Source organism: Choloepus didactylus, chromosome 10 (genome assembly GCF_015220235.1).
Source record: "Choloepus didactylus isolate mChoDid1 chromosome 10, mChoDid1.pri, whole genome shotgun sequence".
Taxonomy (NCBI): Eukaryota; Metazoa; Chordata; class Mammalia; order Pilosa; family Megalonychidae; genus Choloepus; species Choloepus didactylus.
In genome coordinates this window covers 95,314,040-95,333,505 of record NC_051316.1, presented here as the reverse complement: position 1 = coordinate 95,333,505, position 19,466 = coordinate 95,314,040, and the positions used below count along the sequence as shown (strand labels likewise).

The window sequence follows — 19,466 nt, the reverse complement described above, 5'->3', positions numbered from 1 at the left end:
TCTCTGGTTTTGTTTTTAGGTAAACACTAAATCATGAGCAAATAATGACATTGTCTCTTTCTTTCCAATATTTATATTTATTAGTTATTTTTCTTATCTTATTGCATTGACTTTAGCCTTAAGGTACATGAAGACTGATGGCAATTATAGAAATTATCCTTGTTTTGCTTCTAACACGAGAATGACTTTAGTGTGGCACTGTTAAATATGTTTGTTTGTGGCTTTTGTAAATGACCTTTAAAAAATTCAAATTATCTTCCTAGTTTATTAAAGGTTTTAAAAAACTTATTAAGTACTGGCTGTTGAAGTTTATCAAATACTTTTAAAGCACCAATCCTGTTGATAATGTGATTTATTTTCCTTTAATCTATCAACATAATGAATTTATAGATTCTCTAATATTGAACTATCCTTCTACTTTTGGAATAAATCTTGCTGGATCATGGTGGGTTTTGATTTGTTTTACAACAAGCTGAGTTTGAATTGCTAAAATTGTATTTAGTAGTTTTTCAACCACTACATACATAAGTGAGTTGGTCTACAGCAGTGATTCAATATTATATATTAATCAGTGAGTTCTGAAAAGATGGTCAAGTCTAAGATGAGTTTGGGAAATGCCAGGTTCTATAAGCTAAACAGGTTTCTTTACTCCTGGACTTCACAGAGACCAATATGATAATTCTTATTGGGAATCTCCAAGAGGTGGACTATATATGGCATGCAATATTTTTCAAGTTATTTGACCACAGAGCCCCGTTTTCAAAGAGCACATCTTAAACTCTCCAAGGACTAGCATTCTACATTGATCTATATTTCTGTTCTTCAGTGTTATATATGTCCTGTTTTGGTATCAGGGTTATGCTAAACTAGGGAAATGAAATGAAAGTTTTTCTTTGCTGTATAACAGTTTAAATAACCACTGAGATTGTTTGATAGAACTTGCCTGTAAAACCATCTGAACTGGTGGCACTTCTCAGTGAAATAGATGCTTGGAATGCGCATACTTGTGTGGCTTCCCCACAGGATGTGTTCCGTGACAGCCAATTCCACTTGGTACCTTTTTTTTTTTTTTAATCAGTTATTTTGGAAAAGATAAGTCAAAATCAGACTTGATGCATCTGCACATTAGTGCTGATCATTCCTGCCTGATCCTCAGTTTTAAATACTTCAGCCTTCTGACCAGAATCCTTAAAAAGTACCCTTGCCTCTTTCTTGTGGTGCCTGCTGGGGCTGGGTGGTCCCTGGGTGCAGAGCCTGCTCCTGCCTTTCCTACCAGTCACTCTAGTTGAGGGTTAAGAGATCAAGCTCTGGACTCCCTCCTGATCCAGCTCCAGTTTATCTGTTGGCTCCTACCTTTCCCCAGATACTCCAAGGCAAATTTGCTTATACCTCCCTCCCTAGATGCTTTCCTGAGGCTGGCACCATTATCCTAGCTCCAGGCCTCTGTGGGTAGATTGTTCAACAGAGGAGCAAACACGTTTAAGGCCAAAAATTGCTAGGAGGAGCTTGTGGTCAGCTTGAGAGGTTGGTGAGCCCTGGGATTAGCAGTATGGTTTGGGAACTGGGTGAGCGCTGTCTGGTTAGGTGATCTGGGGTGGTGGGGTCTCTTGAGCTGGAGTGAGCTGAGCCGAGGAAATGGCCCGGGGTTCAGTGAGACCTAGGAAGGCGAGGCGGGTTGAGGGTCCCTGGAAGGCCTAGAAGGGCTGGTTGGGCTGTGGATGGCTGGAAAGGGCCAATTTGCGTGTGTGTAATGATTATCTAAGGTCCCATTAGGGTGGGTGCTTCCAGGGATCTAAGGCTGACCTGAAGGACTTCTCAGGGTATGAGGCCTAGGAGAGCTGACTGGGCTGGGGTCCCTCAAGAGACCAACGTGAGGGGGGAGAATAATGGATGCCCAAGGCCCCACCGACCTAGAGTCCCCGGAGGGAAGGGGAGTCGGAGGCTGGCCTCGGGTCTCAACAAGGCCCCGGCCAACGGCGGCTCGTACGACTCCCTGGGTGAGCCCGGGCTCTGCCCGGGGCTAACAGGCTGCGCCGTAGGTGAGGCCGGGGGCTGGGGTGGGGCGGGGTGGCGGCCGGGCGGCGGCGCAGGCTGCGGACGCGGGGACTCCCGCTCCCTCCTCCGGCCCGAGCCAGCCTCGGATGCCGGGCGCCTTCCCCAGAGCCAGCGCCAGAGCAAGGAGACCCTGAGTCCGGCCCGCCGCTACCTCCGCGGCCCGCGGAGGGCGCCGCCGTTGCCGTGCTGCTGCCGCCGTCTCCGCCAGGCCGCGCCCCGCCCCTCCCGCTGCCGCCGCCGCCGCCGCTCCCCGGTGAGGCTCGCGCTCGAGCTGCGGCGCCGGCTCCCGCCGCTTGGGCCCCGGGCCCGGCCCCTCCCGCGCCTCCCGGGCGATGAGAAGCTGCTTCTGCGTGAGACGGAGCCGGGACCCGCCACCACCGCAGCCGCCACCGCCCCAGCGGGGAACAGTTAAGTGAGGCCCGGGCGGGCGGAGCGCCGCGGAAGCTCAGCCAAGCCGGCCCTGCTGCCCCGGCGCACTGGCGGGCGGGCGCACGGGCGGGCGGGCGCGGGCCCCAGGCCGAGGGGCGGGAGGACGGGAGGAGCCGGGCCGCGCCGAGGCCTGCGGGCTCCGTGCCCGGCCCGCCGCGGGGACAGGCCCAGACAGCCTCCGCCGGACCCAAGCTCCGCGGTCTGGTTCTTGGCCTCTCGGCGGGCAGGTGAGAGGGAGTTCAGGAACCCGAGTGCACGCAGCGCTCCCAGGGCTGGGGCAGGTGGGGGGCCTCGGGGCCCCACCCACCTGTGTGAGAGGTGAAGCTGCCCACCTGTTCCAAGGCCTCCGCAGCCACCTGGGCCTACACTGGGGGGCAGCTGTTTGACCGGCCTGGTCTTGGGGCCAGCTCTCTGGTCACGTGGGCTCAGACCAGCGTGCACCTGACCCCCTGGCATCATCTGTATGGCCTCTTCTGTGACCTGGGCTCAGTAGAGAGGACACCCAAACCCTAGAGCACCTGTCTGCAAGGTGAGGGCCTGGCCTGGCACCTAAGGTCCAGAGTACCAGGAAGGATGGTGGATATGTTGATGAGCACCCCACAGCAACTCCAGTGCGATTAATGCACCAGGGGCTGGGGCAGGAGCTATGGCCTAGGGCCAGGGGACAGAATGGCAGGGCACCCAGAGCAACCCTCAGAGACAGGCGCAAGTGAAGAAGGTGTACTGGTGAGCATCTTTGTCTTCTTTGTTACCAACATACAGTTGTTCCTAGATTACCCGCCTTTCTCACCATTAAAGATGTATTTTCTGTTCCCTGCTTCTCAATACCTCTTCAGTACACAGAGGAAGACCATGAGACGACAAAAAGCAAATGGTTATTGCTCCTTCTCTGCTGCCCCCCACCCACCCAACCCAGAAGCAGCCACTCAAATTCTTGCCACAAAAGCAGACAGCAGGCCAGTTCCTCTTTAGGGGCCCTCTGTCTCTGGTGGTTCTTTCTCAACATAATCTCATTGTACATTTCTCGACAGCTGGCTGGATCTCATCTCATTTTAACAGAGCTAGGACATCTTATCAGCTACCCTAGAGAAGCCTTAGGAAAGTTAGGAGATAACCTCTGTGGAAACCTAGAGTAACTAGAAAACCCAGTGTACTTGGAAGGTTAGTTACAGGAGAGGGTGGATACCTCTTTTGTTTGCTAGAAATCAAAACCTGACACAGGATATTTTGAGGTATTGTACCACACTCAAAATATTTAAATAAGATCTCTGAGAGATGGGGACTCTGCTAGGACCAGGGCACCAAGACCCAGGTGAAGTTGTTAGCATGGCAGTTACCGATTTATTTGAGCTTAGAAGCATCTTCTCCAATCCACATTTTTCATTTCTTCTTTCTAGCTTGCACTCTTTGGAGCCTTTAGGCCATACTCCTGATTCACACAAAGGCATTTTTATTTTCTTTGCCCCACTTTCATCCCACTGGTGGGCTTTCCCCATGTCTAGTTGGAATACTGTGCAGTGGTTAAGTGGAAGGGTTTTAAAATTAGACCTCAGTTCAAGTCCTGGCTTTCCAACTTCCTGTGTGCTCATGGGCAAATTAACTCTTCTGAGCCTTAATTTCCTCATCTGTGTAGTGATGCTAATGATGATACTTATCTCACAGGACTGTGGTAAGAAGCAAAGGAAATACTTCAAGCTCCATGTTAACTGATTAATCAGAAGAGTAGCTTTATTATTTTTATTAAGAGCACTTTTTGTTGGCATTTTTTATTTTGCTCTTATCAGGGCGACTACAATATGATGCTATAGTAGAAAGAACTCTGGGTTTAAATTCAGGGATTTGGGTTTGAATCTCTGCCTCATGGAAGTCAAGTGACCCTGGGCAAGTCATGGAACTTGTCTGAGCCCCCATTTCCTTATTTTTAAGGGTGATTTAAGAATAAAACCCAGAAGGTAGTTGGGAAGACTGAATGCCACAGTGTATGTGACTGCATTTCATACTGCCAGTGGTGGAGGTGTTCATTAAATTTAAGTGGGATCCAGTGGCACTTCTTGGTTTTGTGAGTATGATGCTTATACATTTGGTAGGATGTGGTGCTATAAGAAAAAGAATACAAGAATATCTTACTTTTGCATATTTTACAAAACACATGAACATATTGCTGGAGCTCCATCCAGAGCCTTGCAAGGAGGGGCCCTGAAGCTTAAGCTCTGTAAATTTCATGGCAGATCTGCTTTTGGTAGGATCAGAATCTGGACTGCATTGGCCCCTCTGCCGTAGCCGGGTGGAAGTGCTCAAGGCTTCGTGCTCAAAGGGTGATGTCCTTGCCACACTAGAAAGTAATGATGGCTTTGGAGTAAAGCATAGGAAAATGTTAAAAGTGCTATTATGATGATGAAGATAACAAATGACTACATGGCTGGATGTGGTTGGTCTGAGAACACTGTATTTAGTTGGCTGCAGTTGAGTTGTGCAAGCTGGGCTGTGCAAGGGGAGGCCTGGGTTTCTTTAATGCACTGCCTCTCCCTGGGCTGTCCTCCCTCCCTGAGGCCCTTCCTGGCCAGCATTTATCTGCCCCCACTGTCTTTCCTTGTTCTTATGCTCTCCAGGCAGCCCTTGGGGATTTTAGTTTCCCTGTTTGTCTGTGTTGTTTGCAGTGGGGATGCCGCATCAGGTCTCCTCTTTCCATCTACTTGGGAGGTAGAGCCACACTGCACGGTGTGCTTGACATTATATCTCTTGGGCATTAGGTCTCCTCTCTCCATCTACTTGGGAGGTAGAGCCACACTGCATGGTGTGCTTAACATTATATCTCTTGTTGGGGACATCTTGTGGCCATGTGTTTGGATTACTTGACATACTTCTCTTGAGATGAGGGGCTTGTCCAGGCTGAAATGTGAGAGGCCCATGAGCCTGGAGCCCGGGGGTCACACATGGGAACCTTGTAGGCACTCTTTCCAGAGGACTGGGGCCGTCTTATTGGGCCTGTGATTAGAATCATCACAAGTTCCGTCTGTGCATGTGTGTATTTTTAAACACACTGGCGTGTCACATACTGGTCAGCAGAGTAGAATGTTCAGAAGAATATCCCGATTCTTTAGAAGAGAGAAATAAATGAGTTTTTAATGAGCCTGGAGTGTTCATTAAAAAAGCAAGTTCCAGGACCTCATACCCAGATCTCAGAATTACAGTCTCTGGGGAAGGGACCCTGGCAACCTGCATGTTTAGCAGACACCTTGGGTTGTACTTATTTGTGCTTAGTGAAATTTGAGAACTACAGTTGTAAATACTTTACACACATTATAACCCTGTGAGAAAATATTATCTATTATTCCAATTTTATAGGTGCAGAAACTTGGGCCCAGTTTAGTTAACTTGCCCGGGGTCACACAGCTATGAATAAGTGTCAAAGCTGGAATTGAAGCTTGAGTTCCTCTGACTCCAAAGCTTGTGCCCTGTCTGTTCCTCTACTTTCTTCCACTTCCCCCACCGAGCTGATGGCATAAGGAGGCCGCGTGGGCTCTGAAGGAAGTGGCATTGGCTTGAGAAAGCATTTCGCTACAGCAGAGAAAACGGGAATGAATTATCCAGGAATCTCTTCCTCAGACCACTGGGGTGCTCCTGCCTGTAGATACACATCATTGCCTAGACCTTAGAAATAGCAGAGAACTGCACATGGGTTTTGGTTTTAGTTTAGTTTGTTTGTTTGTTTGTTTGTTTAAACACTTCATAAGCTTGTTTAAGAGCCCATCTGCTACTCACAGTTCCCCAAACAGTCCGTGTTTTTTCACAGCACTGTGCCTTTGTTGATGCTGTGCAGTACTGTCATTCTCGTCACCCTCCATCTTTCAGGGAGACCAGTGCAAGTTTCACCTCTTCCCTCTTGTCTCCTTGGCTCACCAGGCAGAAGGAATTGTGCCCTCATTTGTATTCCTGTTCTTTCAGGCCATTTCCTCCACGCAGTGAACTCCTTGGGCAGGAAATCAAATCTTGTTCGTTGCTGTATCACTCAGTAGAGTGGTGCTTATCCTCGGCTGTGCATTACCCAGTCCCAGCCCCAATACCAAACAATTGAATTAGAACCTGGGGGGTTGGGAATGGGACCGTGGTAGTTTTAGAAAAGCTCCCCAGGGCATTTTTCTGTGCAGCCAGCCCCGAGACCCACTAGCCTATGCCAGGTCTTCATCTAGCCTGGTTGAACTGAGTCAGATCCATCGCCATTCTGCTGCAGACAAGCTCATTGCTGGGATTGTGGTGTTTGTCCTGAGCGGCACAATTGGTGATTTCAGCATAGGGCTCTCACTGGAAGGGGCCTGACAGATCTGCTCCTACTATTGCCCCTACTGCTTTGTATATCTGTCTTAATGCAGTGAAATTTAGGCAGTTTTGAGGGAATGATAGGGACGTCATCCATCTATCCATCCATCTATCCATTCATCCATACATGGTCAATTTATTGAATACCCACTGTGAGGTAGGCACTATGGTGGACATAAATCCTTTGATGAACCTGTGTTCTGCTAGGGCAAGTGTGTTATAACTTTCTGGGAGATAAGGCTGTGTGTGTATGTGCACACGTGCACCTCTTAAGAACATGCGTGTGAATGATACCAGGATTCTGAGTGACAGCACCTGTTTGGCTGGGCATTTGGGAAGGTTTGGTGGGAATGGGAAATGGGACCAAGGTTTTGAGTGGTGGAGTGGGTATCTGTAGGGAAGGAACCGGGTGCTCTTGGCTGACCTGTGACAGGGACGGGGAGGTTATGGGAATTATTCTGAGGCTAGTTCTTGGGCTTCCATGGATTTGACTGTTGTGACAAATGATTATACAGGTCCACCATGTACAAACTGTTATTGGAAGAAAAGGCATCATTCTTGGTGGCTCCTTTCTCAGGTCTCCATCCTAAGATTAGGATTTGTTCCTTTAACAACTAATGATTATTAGAGCATTTACCACCTGCAAGGAACACTTGCTTTTGACCCTTCCAGTACCTCAGGGTAAATATTCTGCTTTTACATCCTATGCTCCAAGAAATGAAATGACCAGTTTAGATACCCACTGAGCACGTAGTGGAGCTGAAACTAGAACCTAGGTCTTTTTGATTTGCACTCTCCCTCTGCCATACCATTCAGCCTCCCTGTGGCTCTTCTCCAAGGAAGTTTACCTTCAGGTTCATTCATTCACTCATTCATCCATCCTTTCATTCATTCATTCGTCAAATACTTAATGAGTACCTACTGTCCTATATTCAAAGTTTGGACTGTGGACCAGCTGTTTCTGCAGTTTCTTGGGTCCCATTGAAGACTTCCTGAATCAGCATTTCTGGTGGAGGGTTTTAGGTGGCTCTTATGCATTCTGAAGTATGAGAACCACTGCTCTAGAATGTAGGACTTCCCATCTTCATCATTGCTGTACTCTCAGTGCTAGGCACAAATGTTCTCCATAACCATCTGTTGACTGACTCTTATGTGCCAGGTCCTATTAGGAGAATGCTTCAGGGGGAATATGACAAGGTCACCTGAGTTTGAGGTGTCGAGGGGACATGTGCCCCAACAGGGCACTAGATAGATACCTCTGAAGTCTCAGAAGAAAAGTCAGGCTGTGAAGGTATTTTGGAAGTCATCAGCATACAGGTAGTAGGATTAGATGACCAAATGTATGAAAATAAACTCTGAAAATCTGTGTAACAGTCAGGGACTCATATGAAGTGATGGTTGTGTTATGTACCTGACTCACTTGAAGCCAGGTCTCAGGTCAGGTTGTTCTGATGATTTTAGCCTATGGGCACATTCTGGTGTTGAAATGGCATATGGGTATTTGTGCTCTGCAGGCACGCAAGGGTGTGACTTTGTCTTACATACCTCAGTAAACATTCTTGAAGCCTCTTGGGATTTGGTTTTATTTATAGGGCATTCTTGGTCCCAGATGTGGCATTTACCTTCTTGGGGTCCTCCTTTTTCCTGTTTTCCGATGGACAGCATTGCACAGCCAGGCAAGACCTGATGGGTAGGGATGACTCTCAGTCGCAGTGATCATGGGGCAAGTTAGAGTGGGGTTCACACATATATTGAAGAATGTGCCTCCCTCATGCAAGGTTCCCTGGTTTGTGCAGTCAGGCAGGGTTTTAGTAAGAGGCAGGGCTTTATCTAAGGCACTGCTGTAGAACTTGATCCTGGATTTATTTTTGGAGAATGAGTTCCAAGATCAGGCACTGCACCTTACAGGCTGCAACAATCTGAACCCTAGGCCTGCCTCACATGGTTTACAAAAAGTCTGTGTTTTGTGATAAAAGGGGTAGTGTAAATATAAACGTAGGTCAGATTGAATGGATGCCTTAATACGCCAGATTCTTCTGTTTGGAGAAGCAGACCTTTACTGGGGAAAAAGAAAGTGCTTGTAATTAATTGTTAGTGCCCTCACCGGAAAATTCTTTGTGATTTAAGAGAGCTTAGAAAAATATTTGCTTTAGTTCTCCAGTACCTTAGTGACCTTCCCAGCTGCCGGTGACCTGGTGCCACCTGACAGTACCCAACAGCATTTGTCAGTGATTTGACTTTGATCACCGGTTAATCTGTCCAGACCGAAGTAGAGGAGATGCGGGGAAGTTGTTTTGAAGTTCCACAGTGGACACCTCTCCACCTGGGCACTGTCCCCAGTGGGTGGCCTGAGAACCAGCTGGCTATTCACTTAGGTGCTACAGAACTCTGCTCTTAGCTTGCAGCCTTTGTGGACTGGTTCTGGGCCTTTATTGCATGGAGGTGGCCCAGATGGTGTGTTTGTATATGTTACGGTACGCATTGGTGAAGCCTAGCCATGGGCTCCCTCCTGTGGGGACAGGTCAGTGTCCTTCATCTCTTGCTTTTGATGTGTCATCAGAAAGGTGCCAGTAATCATGGGGCACTAGAATGGGGCACGAATTCCTATAGGCCATCGCTGCCGCTTGGGAACAGGCAGAGAACTACTCCATGATGGCGAGAGGAGCAGCTCTTACTGGGGGGCAGCCCATTTTCAGTGGCAGCGCTGCTCTTGTGCTCTTTTCCTTGGCAAGTGAAATATTTATTCACTTCCCTTCCCCAAACCCACAAGCTGGTAGATGTGGGCAGACAGTTTTTATCTTTTGTGCCCTTGACTTTGGATTTCAAACAAGCTGATCACAAGTTTGTTCTTCTGTAGGGATTTAATTAAACCACTGGTTTTGTCATTTCAATTATAGTAGTCCAATTTAACCTGCCCCCTTATTACTTTGAAATTACTCCCCTCAAAAGCTGTGTTCAAGTCATGCCTTCAGCCCTGGCGAGCAGTGCTGGCGCTGCTTCTGTGTCTGCCTGCCTGGCCGCGGCAGGGAGGCTAGCTGCTGTGCCTGCTGCCCGCTGCCTGTCCTTTGAAGGCAGCACTCCCTGCCCCTGCAGATTTTGGCCCCTGAAAGCACTTTAAACTCCTCAGCCCGCACCTTGCCACCCTAAAGGGCCTCGGTGGAGAGAGGTCCAAGCTTTGTTAGCTGGGTTTTGATTTCAGTACGGAGTTGATAAAATGAGATAAACCCCAGACTCACCAGGGCCATGGAAACTAAACAGAGATGATATCAAAGTTCCCCTGAGTTTTCAACTGTGATAGAGTAGCTTAGCTTTCACCCGTCCTGGGGCGGGGAGGCACGCCTTTGATTCTGAAACAATGTTCAACATCAGTTAAACCCAGCCCTGCTGATTTTTAGGGATTAAGCACACTGTTGTAGTAATTCTTTGATCAGCTACAAGGGAGCAGTGTGCTGTCTGTGTGAAGGGGCTTTTTAGTCAAAGTCCGCTTCTCTGTGAACCCGGGATGACGGCGTTGGCGAGGTGCTGCAGTGCTGGGAGCTGGGGCCTCCCCGAGGCATGCTGTGCGTGGCGTTGTAGGCAAAAGCAGGAAGCAGGCCTCCTCCCACCCAGCGCTGCTGCACAGTAGCGTGGCACGGTGGGAAAGAATCCTCCTGGCTTGGTGAGTGTGCTTCGCCATAATCCTCCCCCATCTTGCCCCAATACGCACACATGCACACACATGCCCATGCTCACACATATACACGTGCACACAATTTTCCTGCCTTAGGGAGGAGCCCACTCAGGGCAACTGTGGGGATGGGCTGCCCTGAGCAAGACTCTGCAGCCCCCTGCCTTGGAAATGATCCAGAAGAGACTGGACTTGCACTTGGTGGGGGAAAGATTAGGATGGGGATTGGGTCCAGACTACTTGTGAGGCTAAACCAGGAGGACTAGCTCCGGGTCACTTTCACCACCACACTCCCCATGCCCAAGAGCAGACGTGACTCCCAGGTGCCACCAACCCCTTCATTCCTTACCTGACATTTATTAAGAACTGACTTGGTTTCAGGTTAGCCCAATACTCTAGTTCTGAAAAATCTCAATATCCATTTTTTTGTCTTCTAAATACTGGGGCAACTTTTCGCTTTCCTTGTTGAGACCTTCCTTGCAGCCACAGCTGGGATGGTAGAAGTCTCCCCCATTGCTCCCCCTCCTGCTTGGCCCAGCGATTTCCAGTTGGTAATGGGGCCCCTGTGTGCTGTCGATCCTGCTCGCATCATGCAATAGATCAACCTATTCCCTCCCGTGCAGCACTTGGATCTCCCTCATTAGGCCTAAATTTACCTCCATCCCACACAAACATGGCCTTAGCTCATTTTTATTGTTGTAAATTATTTATGAGAGAAATGTTGAGTCTTGAAACCAAGGTGCGAGGAAAATTAATCCCATGTTACTTTTATCTTTCTGTACTTTTCTCCCCCTTGCTTGACTTATTGGGCTGTGGCTAAAAACAGAAGAGCTTCGGCATTTTGAAATATAATTAGTGTTGGAACCGCTTTCTTGAATGGATGGGATGTCGATCTCTCTTCACGTAGTGTAAAGGAAAGTGACCACACTGGGAAAGAAAATTGGAGATTCCATTTGGTTCTGTTGTCTGCCGAGCTGTGTGGCATCAGAGAACTCTGGACTTGCTTTTCTCTCCTATAAAAATAGGAATAACATTACCTAGTGATCTCCCAGGTTTGATGTGAGCATCAGTTGAGACGATGCACGTGAAGGCTTTTTTGAGAAGTGCAAGGTATTGGACAAATGCAATGTTGTCTTAGTGTGTTTTGTGTGCAGGTAGGGTTTTGAGATGGATACTGGATGAGTTGCTGCTGAAGATGAACCCAGGAGTTGCTAAAGATACTTGGCATTTTACTTCAGTATTGCCTCTTACCAGACAGGCTAGTGTTGATCTTTCACACCCTGCTCCCTTCCTCCCCTCTTCCCCCTCTCCTGTGAGATTTGCTCAGGCAGGCTTGCTCTAATGGCCTCTTATTCCCCTTCACAGAGGCCTGTCCTGTGACCCCAGGCGGCTGAGTACTCAGCGGTGCCATCCCTTCTGGCTCGAGGCTCCACACAGCCTGGAAAACGTGGAATGCTAGTTAATAAATGGCCTTTTGTTAGGCAGGTCAATTGAAGTGACGGTAGAGATGCTGTTAAAAGTAATTTGCAGTCAGAAAATATGTAATTCAGGGCAGGCTTCTTTGAGTGATTGCCTCTGCCATGGATATCTTGGGCGTTTCTCATTAAAAGCTTCCTTTGCTGGTGGTGGTGCTTCCTCCACTGCGGAGCCGGAGCTGCAGCCCCGCACAGTGAGAAGTCATTTGTCTATATTTCACAAAGGCTGCCTTGATCCCCAGGGCATGGCAACTGGGGGAAAAAAAAAGGAAAGGAAAAGGCGTGCGTCCGAGATGCTCTGTGCTAATGCTCTGCTCATCGGGCTCCATCCGGCAGGCTGGGCTCTGACACGCACAGGCTCGGGCCGGCTGGCTCCTTTGTCTGCCTCAGCTGGGAGGCAGCCTGCAGCCATCTTGAAATCTGCTGCTGGGCTGCCTTCTCTGGTGCATTCTGGGAACAGCATCGTTCTTTTAGGAGTGAATTTACCCTGCTGCAGTTGATGTCAGCAGGCTCAGAGCAAAAGAGAGCCAATTGTCATCATTATCTCTGGAGGGTATTGTGATCTGAGAACATGAAAATACCAGCAAATAAAATATTTCTTATTTCTTCCCAGGCTAATCTACTTCCCTCCCACCCTCTTTTCCCTTCTCCTTCTCCTTCCTTCCTTTTCTGAGATGGATAGAGGCAGTATTATCTTTAAAAAAAGACCCACCTCACATATTCTTGATTAAATTCACAGCATGATATTTTAGCACTGGCAGAATTCATATATTCTGTTAATGAGTTTTTAATTGCAGAGCATTTTGGTAACCAATGGCAGGTACCAATATTTGCAAACTGCCACAATGCTATTTTCACGTTACCAATAATACGGGATTTTTCACGTAAAGATACTTCTTGATCAGTGCTTGCATTGAATCATGCAGGTGCTGATATTTAATTCTAAGTCATCTTTATTTGGGCTGTGCATGCATATTCAGTCAATACATACGTTTAACACCTACTGTGTGTGAGAAGTACTGGGCCCTGTTCTTTATACAGATAAGCCTGCCTGGTAAATGAAATTTGAGGATAGAAAATGATGCAGCAACGTAGGGTGGTATCCTACCCCTGTCATGGCCTTTTAGTTTATTTTCAGTAGAATTAAGTAAAGCATAACTTAGTTTAGCTTTTGTCATAAGTAAAAGTAGATGGTGCTGCTGGTACCAGGTGCTCCCTAGCCTTGATGGGGCCTGGGCTTCATTGCATTGACTAACCTGTTTCTGGAGCCTTGGGTGGGTTCCAGGGGCCACTGACTACCTGGGTGACTTGTGTACAGCATTTTGATTCTTCCTATTTAGAAGTGTACAGTCATTTTTTAATGGCTTCTGCCTTTTCTGATTGGGAAGTAATCAGAAATACTGGGAAGTAAGAATATTCCTCCTGCCTGCCTACTTAGGAAGGGTGTTTGGTTTGCTTTTGAAGCAATAACCAGCCTTGAGAGATCTGGCAGACTTGAAGCCAGTGGAATTTAATTGCTGCAGAAGGGGGTGGAGTTGAACATGATCTTTTCCACTGCTTGTCCTTTTACAAGTACTTAAGATCATTTACATAAGGTGTTGCCTTTTTTATTTGCTTTCTGGTACACTGCCACTCCATTTGCCCAGACCCAGTGCTCTCTATATTCTACCTGTCTCCTCTGGTCGCATCAAGAGGCAGTCAGCAGCAGAATAATAATTCCGTTTTCCCTCCCTTTCTCCCAAAGTGCCCAGCAAGAATTATGGTCATTGTTAGTGTTTAGCTTTGAGTAAGCACCCACATGACCTGGTGGGTTAAACATAACAAAAGAATCTGCCAGTCCTCTGGGGAATGGTTCCTACATTGTTTCTCTCCAGTTACATTGGACTTGTGTGTTCCAAACCTCACTGGTCTGACAGGCTTTTTTGTTGAATGCCTACTGTGTGCCAGGGACTGCTCCAGGCCCTTCATTTACATGGACTCTTAGTTCTCCTAACAGCTCTGCCAGTGCCAGTATCATGACTTCTTTTTATAGTTGAGAAAATTGAGGCTCAAAGAGGATACATTGCTTGCTCAGAGTCACCAGCTAGTAAGTCATGGAGCCTGGTCTTGAACGCCATTCCTTTGTCTCCTGCCTGGCATGTTTGCAAAACTCCACTTGCTGAATAGTCTAACCCTGGTCACGGCAGAGGCTGTGGAAGTCCGTAAAGAGAGAATGTAAGGGATTCGTAGACTGACTTGGTCACATTTGATTTCTCCTCAGGAAAGCTACTCCAGTCTATTCAGAAATCAGGCAGCTGTACGGTAGAGTAAAGAATGGTTTACCCTTGGGTTTAAGTCAAAATTACCTCCTCAGAGCAGGGACAAGCCCTCACGAACCGTGTTAGCTGAGTGTTCAAAGCTAACTTGAGATGAGCAGGGTCCAGAGGTGATAGGAACTTTTCATCTGAATAAATGGCTAGAGGTAAGGTCAAGGCCTCTTCAGCCAGTTCAGGTATGTGGAGCTGAACTCAGGTATTTGTTCCAGGATTCTGGTTCTATCTGTTTGAGACGTTGTATTATTCACTTTAAATGTTAAGTTTGAATTTTGTGCTTTCTTTTTCCTTTTCTGAACCAGGACAAATCCACCATGCCTGAAGTTAAAGACCTTTCAGAAGCCTTGCCAGAAACATCAATGGACCCCATCACGGGAGTGGGGGTGGTTGCTTCTAGGAACCGAGCCCCGACAGGCTATGATGTAGTAAGTCAGGACATTAGTTTGTACATTTTGTTTACTGATTCAACAAATATTTACTTCCTGTGTTCAAAACTCTCTGAGCCTTGTGTATAAGATATGCTTCCTCCCTCTAGGAACTTAAGCAGGGGGCATCAGTAATGAGAAGGAATGGGGAGTGACCTGGTTTGGGAATCAGAAGACCTGAGTTCTGGTCCTGGCTGGGTGTTCCCTAGCCTTCCCCGTGGCTTGACCTTTGTGATGGTCATTTTCACCTTCTGTAACATTAGAGGGTTGGATTTGTTGATCTTCAAAGTCACTTCTAGTTCTGACATTTCACGAAACGGATCCAAGAGTCTATGAAAGACGTCTGGTGGTTGTCATATCCCTCTACATTTGTGTAGCTCTTTACAGTTTACAAAGCATCTTCCTACCTGTGAACTCATTTAGCTCTCACAATTCCCTGGAAGGCTGGGAGGGCTAGCAGCTTTTATCTCCACTTTGCTGATGAGAAAAGCCGCATCTCTGAGAGGTGAAATGATGGAGCCCTAGTTCTTAGAAGTGTGCTCACTGACCGTACCACCACAAATCAGCAGGCATTTTTCCTTGGCTTTCCTTTTCAGCACACACCCATAGTGATGTTTAGCAGTATTGATGGTTGGAAGTAGTTATTTTTTTTTTCAACAGATAAATTCCAATTTTAGGTGGAGCTTAAAAACTTTGGGAGGATTTAATTAACATTGACTGTTGTCATGTGTTCTGAGATTCTAAGGTTATCTTATTTTTACTTCCTCATTTTATGATCACATTTTATCTGGTTCATTGAAAATGTGCGACAAAAATACGTAAGAATAACATAATGTGAGTCTCAATAGCCAGCAATGAAAATCTACCACAGTGGTTAGAAAGCTGTGCTTACAGGTATTAATGTCTGATGTCCCAGGACTACTGGGAGGGATGCGGTACCTGGTCCAGAAGATGCCTCAGTGTCAACACTATTGACATTTTGGGTCAGATAATTCTTTATTGTGGGGAGGTTGTCCAGTGGTTCGTAGGATGTTTAGCAGCATCCCTGGCCTCTATCCCCTAGATGCCAGTAGTGTACCCCCACTCCAGTTGTGACAACAAAAATGTCTCCAGGTATTGCCATTGTTCCTGGGGGATGGGAGTGGGGAGCAAATACACCCCGACTCTTATTGAGACCCACTGTTTCAAAGGCATGTATATTGGATCAGTCAGTGCTGGGTCCTACCTAACTGTCTGAAATCTTATAAACATTTTAGAGTTTGAGAGAATGAGGCAATCTTTTTTGATTCTTACCTGCCCCCTGACTTCAAAGCACTGTTAGAATATATAACTTTCCATAAAATAGAATCATTAGGTTTGGCTTTGTGCCATAAAACTCTTGGGGAAGCTAATGAAAATGTTCCTGATTCGAGAAGCCAAAGTGTCTTCTGATGAATTAGATATGAAGCAGCAAGTCATGAATCAGGGCAGAGGCTTAGAACTCGAGATCCGTGGGAGTGCTGGCTCAGGGCTCTCTCTCTTGGGGAAGGCTCACACGGGCTCAGCCCCCAGGGCAGGGGTCTCCCCATCTTCTTGCTGTTCTCTTTGGTTGATCTGTCTCTTTAACATTCTGTCTGTACTTTGGGGTCATCTTGAATGCTTGGCTGGTGGGTGGCAGACGGCCTTTGATAGTTTGGTTTTCTGAACATCTTGGTAAGGCTGACAGGAGCAGCATCTATCCCTATCATTTTCTCCTAACATCTAGCTCGGGGCAGAAGAGTGAAGTGTCAAATGAGTAAAATTAATAAGCACATTTCATGATTATGCTGTACCATGCATTATAGTGAAAGGTGAGCAGGGCAAGGGGCTCGCTTGAGATACTCAGCCTGGCAATTACCCAGCCTCCGCACAGGCGACCGAGAGTGGAGAGTGCCCAAGCTCCCTCTAAAAGCCCTTTTGGGGAGAGAGGTGAGGGTCAACTCTTTGTATTGACCTCTGGACTGTTCTCAGATGAGCATGCCATTCCCCAGAGGACTGATTCTGAGTTCAAGGGGAATGGGAGTAAGGGGGCGAGGAGAAGTACTTCCCATTCTTTTTATCTGGAATTTGTATTGTCAACATCCGAACCAAAGCGTAAGGTGTTTCATGGTGGCCTGGCTGCAGAAATGAGGAAGCCCTGCTGCAGTTTGTGGTGAGATCACCCTGTCATATCTGCTGTAGAATTCATCTCTCCCTATGCATAGTTTAAGTAATGTGATCACGCAGCCCTGCAAGTTCGGCCCCGATCCTTAGTAACATAACGGTTTTAATATAAGCCTAGACCCTGTTACTTACTACTTGAAGTAGAAGATGCCAAATGTCCATTTATAAAAATTTAATTTTATTATGTCCCGACTTTCCAGGTCAGGGGAGGCTTGTTAGGCCGGGAAGCTGGGGATTATTTGCTAAACTTCTCTATTTATTGTCCCTGTTTCTGTAATCGTCTCTGAAATAGTCTCCCCTTCCTGTTTTGCAGCCACACTCTCAGATCTTGGAGTGATGGGTGCTGATGCTCCATGTTGTCAGATGGGGGTGGCTCCCATGTGTCAGTGCCTGGTGTAGTGACTCTGTGTTATGGACGCCTGGCGTTTGGTAAAGGTAGTGCGTGCTGTTTCATCAAATGTGGATGATCAGTGTTCAAAAAATTGTGATGCCGTAAGAAGCACTTCGTGCTAAAACTCCTCTGAACTTAATTTAATCATTGATTTGTAAGTTGCCCTGGAATGTTGTATCGATCAAGGGTCATCAAGCTGGACATTAGTGATCATTGTTAGGTGTATTTCCATGTGTTTCCAGAGAATAGTTTTTACCTTATATCCATTTGCCTTTCTGTATGAGCATTTATAATTTAGAGACCAATGCTGCAACTCTATATTATGAGACAGTTCTTTCTTTCCAAAAAGGAAATATCTTTCTTCGATATACTTTTTTTTGGCAAAAACAAAACAAAACATCAACAATACAGAGAAAGTGAGAATAATCAAATACTCCAGAGTGTTTTAATTTAATATTGTTTATTTACCCAGCCTATTATTTTGAGTACCTGCTACGTGCCAGCTAGGAGCTGGGAATACAGTGGTGAGCAAAAACATGCACAGTTCCTGCCTTTAGGAAGGTTGTAGTCTAGAGGGGGAAGAAAGACAAATGATTGGCCAAATAAATATAAAATAAAATTATGATGAGTGCTTTGAAAAGAAGTCCTTACAGACTTTATCTTTCAAATCTAACTTCCCAGATCTATCCATCTCTCGTGCTAAATACCAAGTTATGAACAGCATGATCTCTTACCAACTTCCTTCTAGAAATTACTCCCTTCCTTCTGAACCCTAGAACCTGCCAGGTGTCTGTCCACAGTTTTTTCTGAGCATTTCCCAGGGTACTGCCTCAAGCGTGCTTCAGTTCTGGTTTTCGCCTCCTACTGTTGGTGACATCTGTGGGATTGTCCTTTGGCTGGTATAACTGCCCTGCTAGCCTGGCAACTACTTCTCCCACCATTCTGGCCTCTGTGGGTATTGGGCACTGCTCTCCCTTCTGCTCCTTCTGTGTCCGTCCCTGGTGTACCACAGAACAGCTGAGACCAGACTGACTTTTAATGAGATTTTTTTCTGAAACATTGAGGATAATGGAAAAGAGAAGAAATGAGAATAAAACTCAAAGAATGTCTGACAACTGCTGCTGAGACCCAGGTTCATTCTGAGACCCCTTACTTCCCCAGCCTGCTGCTTTACTTTTGGTCTGCCTTCATTCTTCCTATTCCAGAGATGCAGTCAGAACTGCCGTAGAGTCGAGGACAAACTGAGTTCTAGTTTTAAAGAGGGTAGGAGATTTTTTTTTTCTTTTTTCCTCTCTCCAGTGTAAGGCTTCCTCCATTTCATTCCTGAGAAACCCCATCCTACACACAGGAGTCGTTCCTATACTGGGACCCTGAAAAGACAGATTATTCGCTAGTTCAGTGACTGTTCCAGAAGTCTGGGTGAGGCATTCTCAAGCTTTAGCCAGTCTCAGAATCTTGTTAAATCACAGATGGCTGGACCCCACCTCTGGAGTTTCTGATTCAGTAGATGTGGGGTGGTACATGAGAATTTGCATGTATTGCTGCTGGCCCAGGGACCACACTTTGAGAACTATTGGTCTAAGTTAATAGTCATTCTTAAACTCTTAAGTGTGGTCACCAAAAGTCTTTCTCAGGAAGGGCTGTGAAAGCTTTTCCTGTTGTTTTGTAGCCTTTCCTGATTCAGGGTTAAAAAGTTTTGGGATATGTATGTGTGTTTGTGGGTTTTAAAAACATATTTGAAAAACACAAATAGGATGATAATATTTATACTCTTGTAACTTTAAAAAATTAATATATTATGGGCAGTGATCCATATCAACACATTTAGATATAGCTCATCCTTTTAATAATGCATGATAATTTATTATCTGACTGTACCAAAATTTGGATAACAGTCCCATATTGAAGGACGTTCAGGTTGTCTCTCATTTGAAAAAAAAATATTATAAACAACATCCTTGTAAATACACCTTGGCATGATTATCCTATTAGCACCCATAAAATAATTTCATAGGTTGGAATTACTGTGTTTTGGGTATTCACATTTAAAATTTGATAGATATTGCCAGATTACCTTCCAGAAAGATATGGCATTTTATCAGTTTGTATTCCCACTAATGGTAGGTGTGAGTAAAGTGGATTTTGGGGGTGGAGGGGGGACAGTTTGAATTGATTGAGTCTCCCCTCCCCTGGGCTTTGAACTTGGTTGTGCCC

The 19,466-nt window shown here is 46.4% G+C and overlaps 1 protein-coding gene across 4 annotated transcripts in view; it reads left to right on the top strand.

The window, feature by feature from the left end:
- Nucleotides 1-2,149: 2,149 nt before the first annotated feature.
- Nucleotides 2,150-19,466, top strand: part of MVB12B (multivesicular body subunit 12B) — a 226,106-nt gene continuing 208,789 nt past the window's right edge. For 2 of the 4 annotated variants that reach the window (XR_005219090.1, XM_037851010.1), the window contains exons 1-2: nucleotides 2,152-2,462; nucleotides 14,558-14,680. Coding sequence is in view for 3 of the 4 variants with exons in the window: in XM_037851010.1 (XP_037706938.1) it covers nucleotides 2,388-2,462; nucleotides 14,558-14,680 (198 nt within the window). In the remaining variant the exon portion in view is untranslated. Of the gene's footprint in view, nucleotides 2,463-14,557; nucleotides 14,681-19,466 lie in introns of those variants that run through there. The other 2 variants (XM_037851011.1, XM_037851012.1) reach the window with 2 other exon arrangements.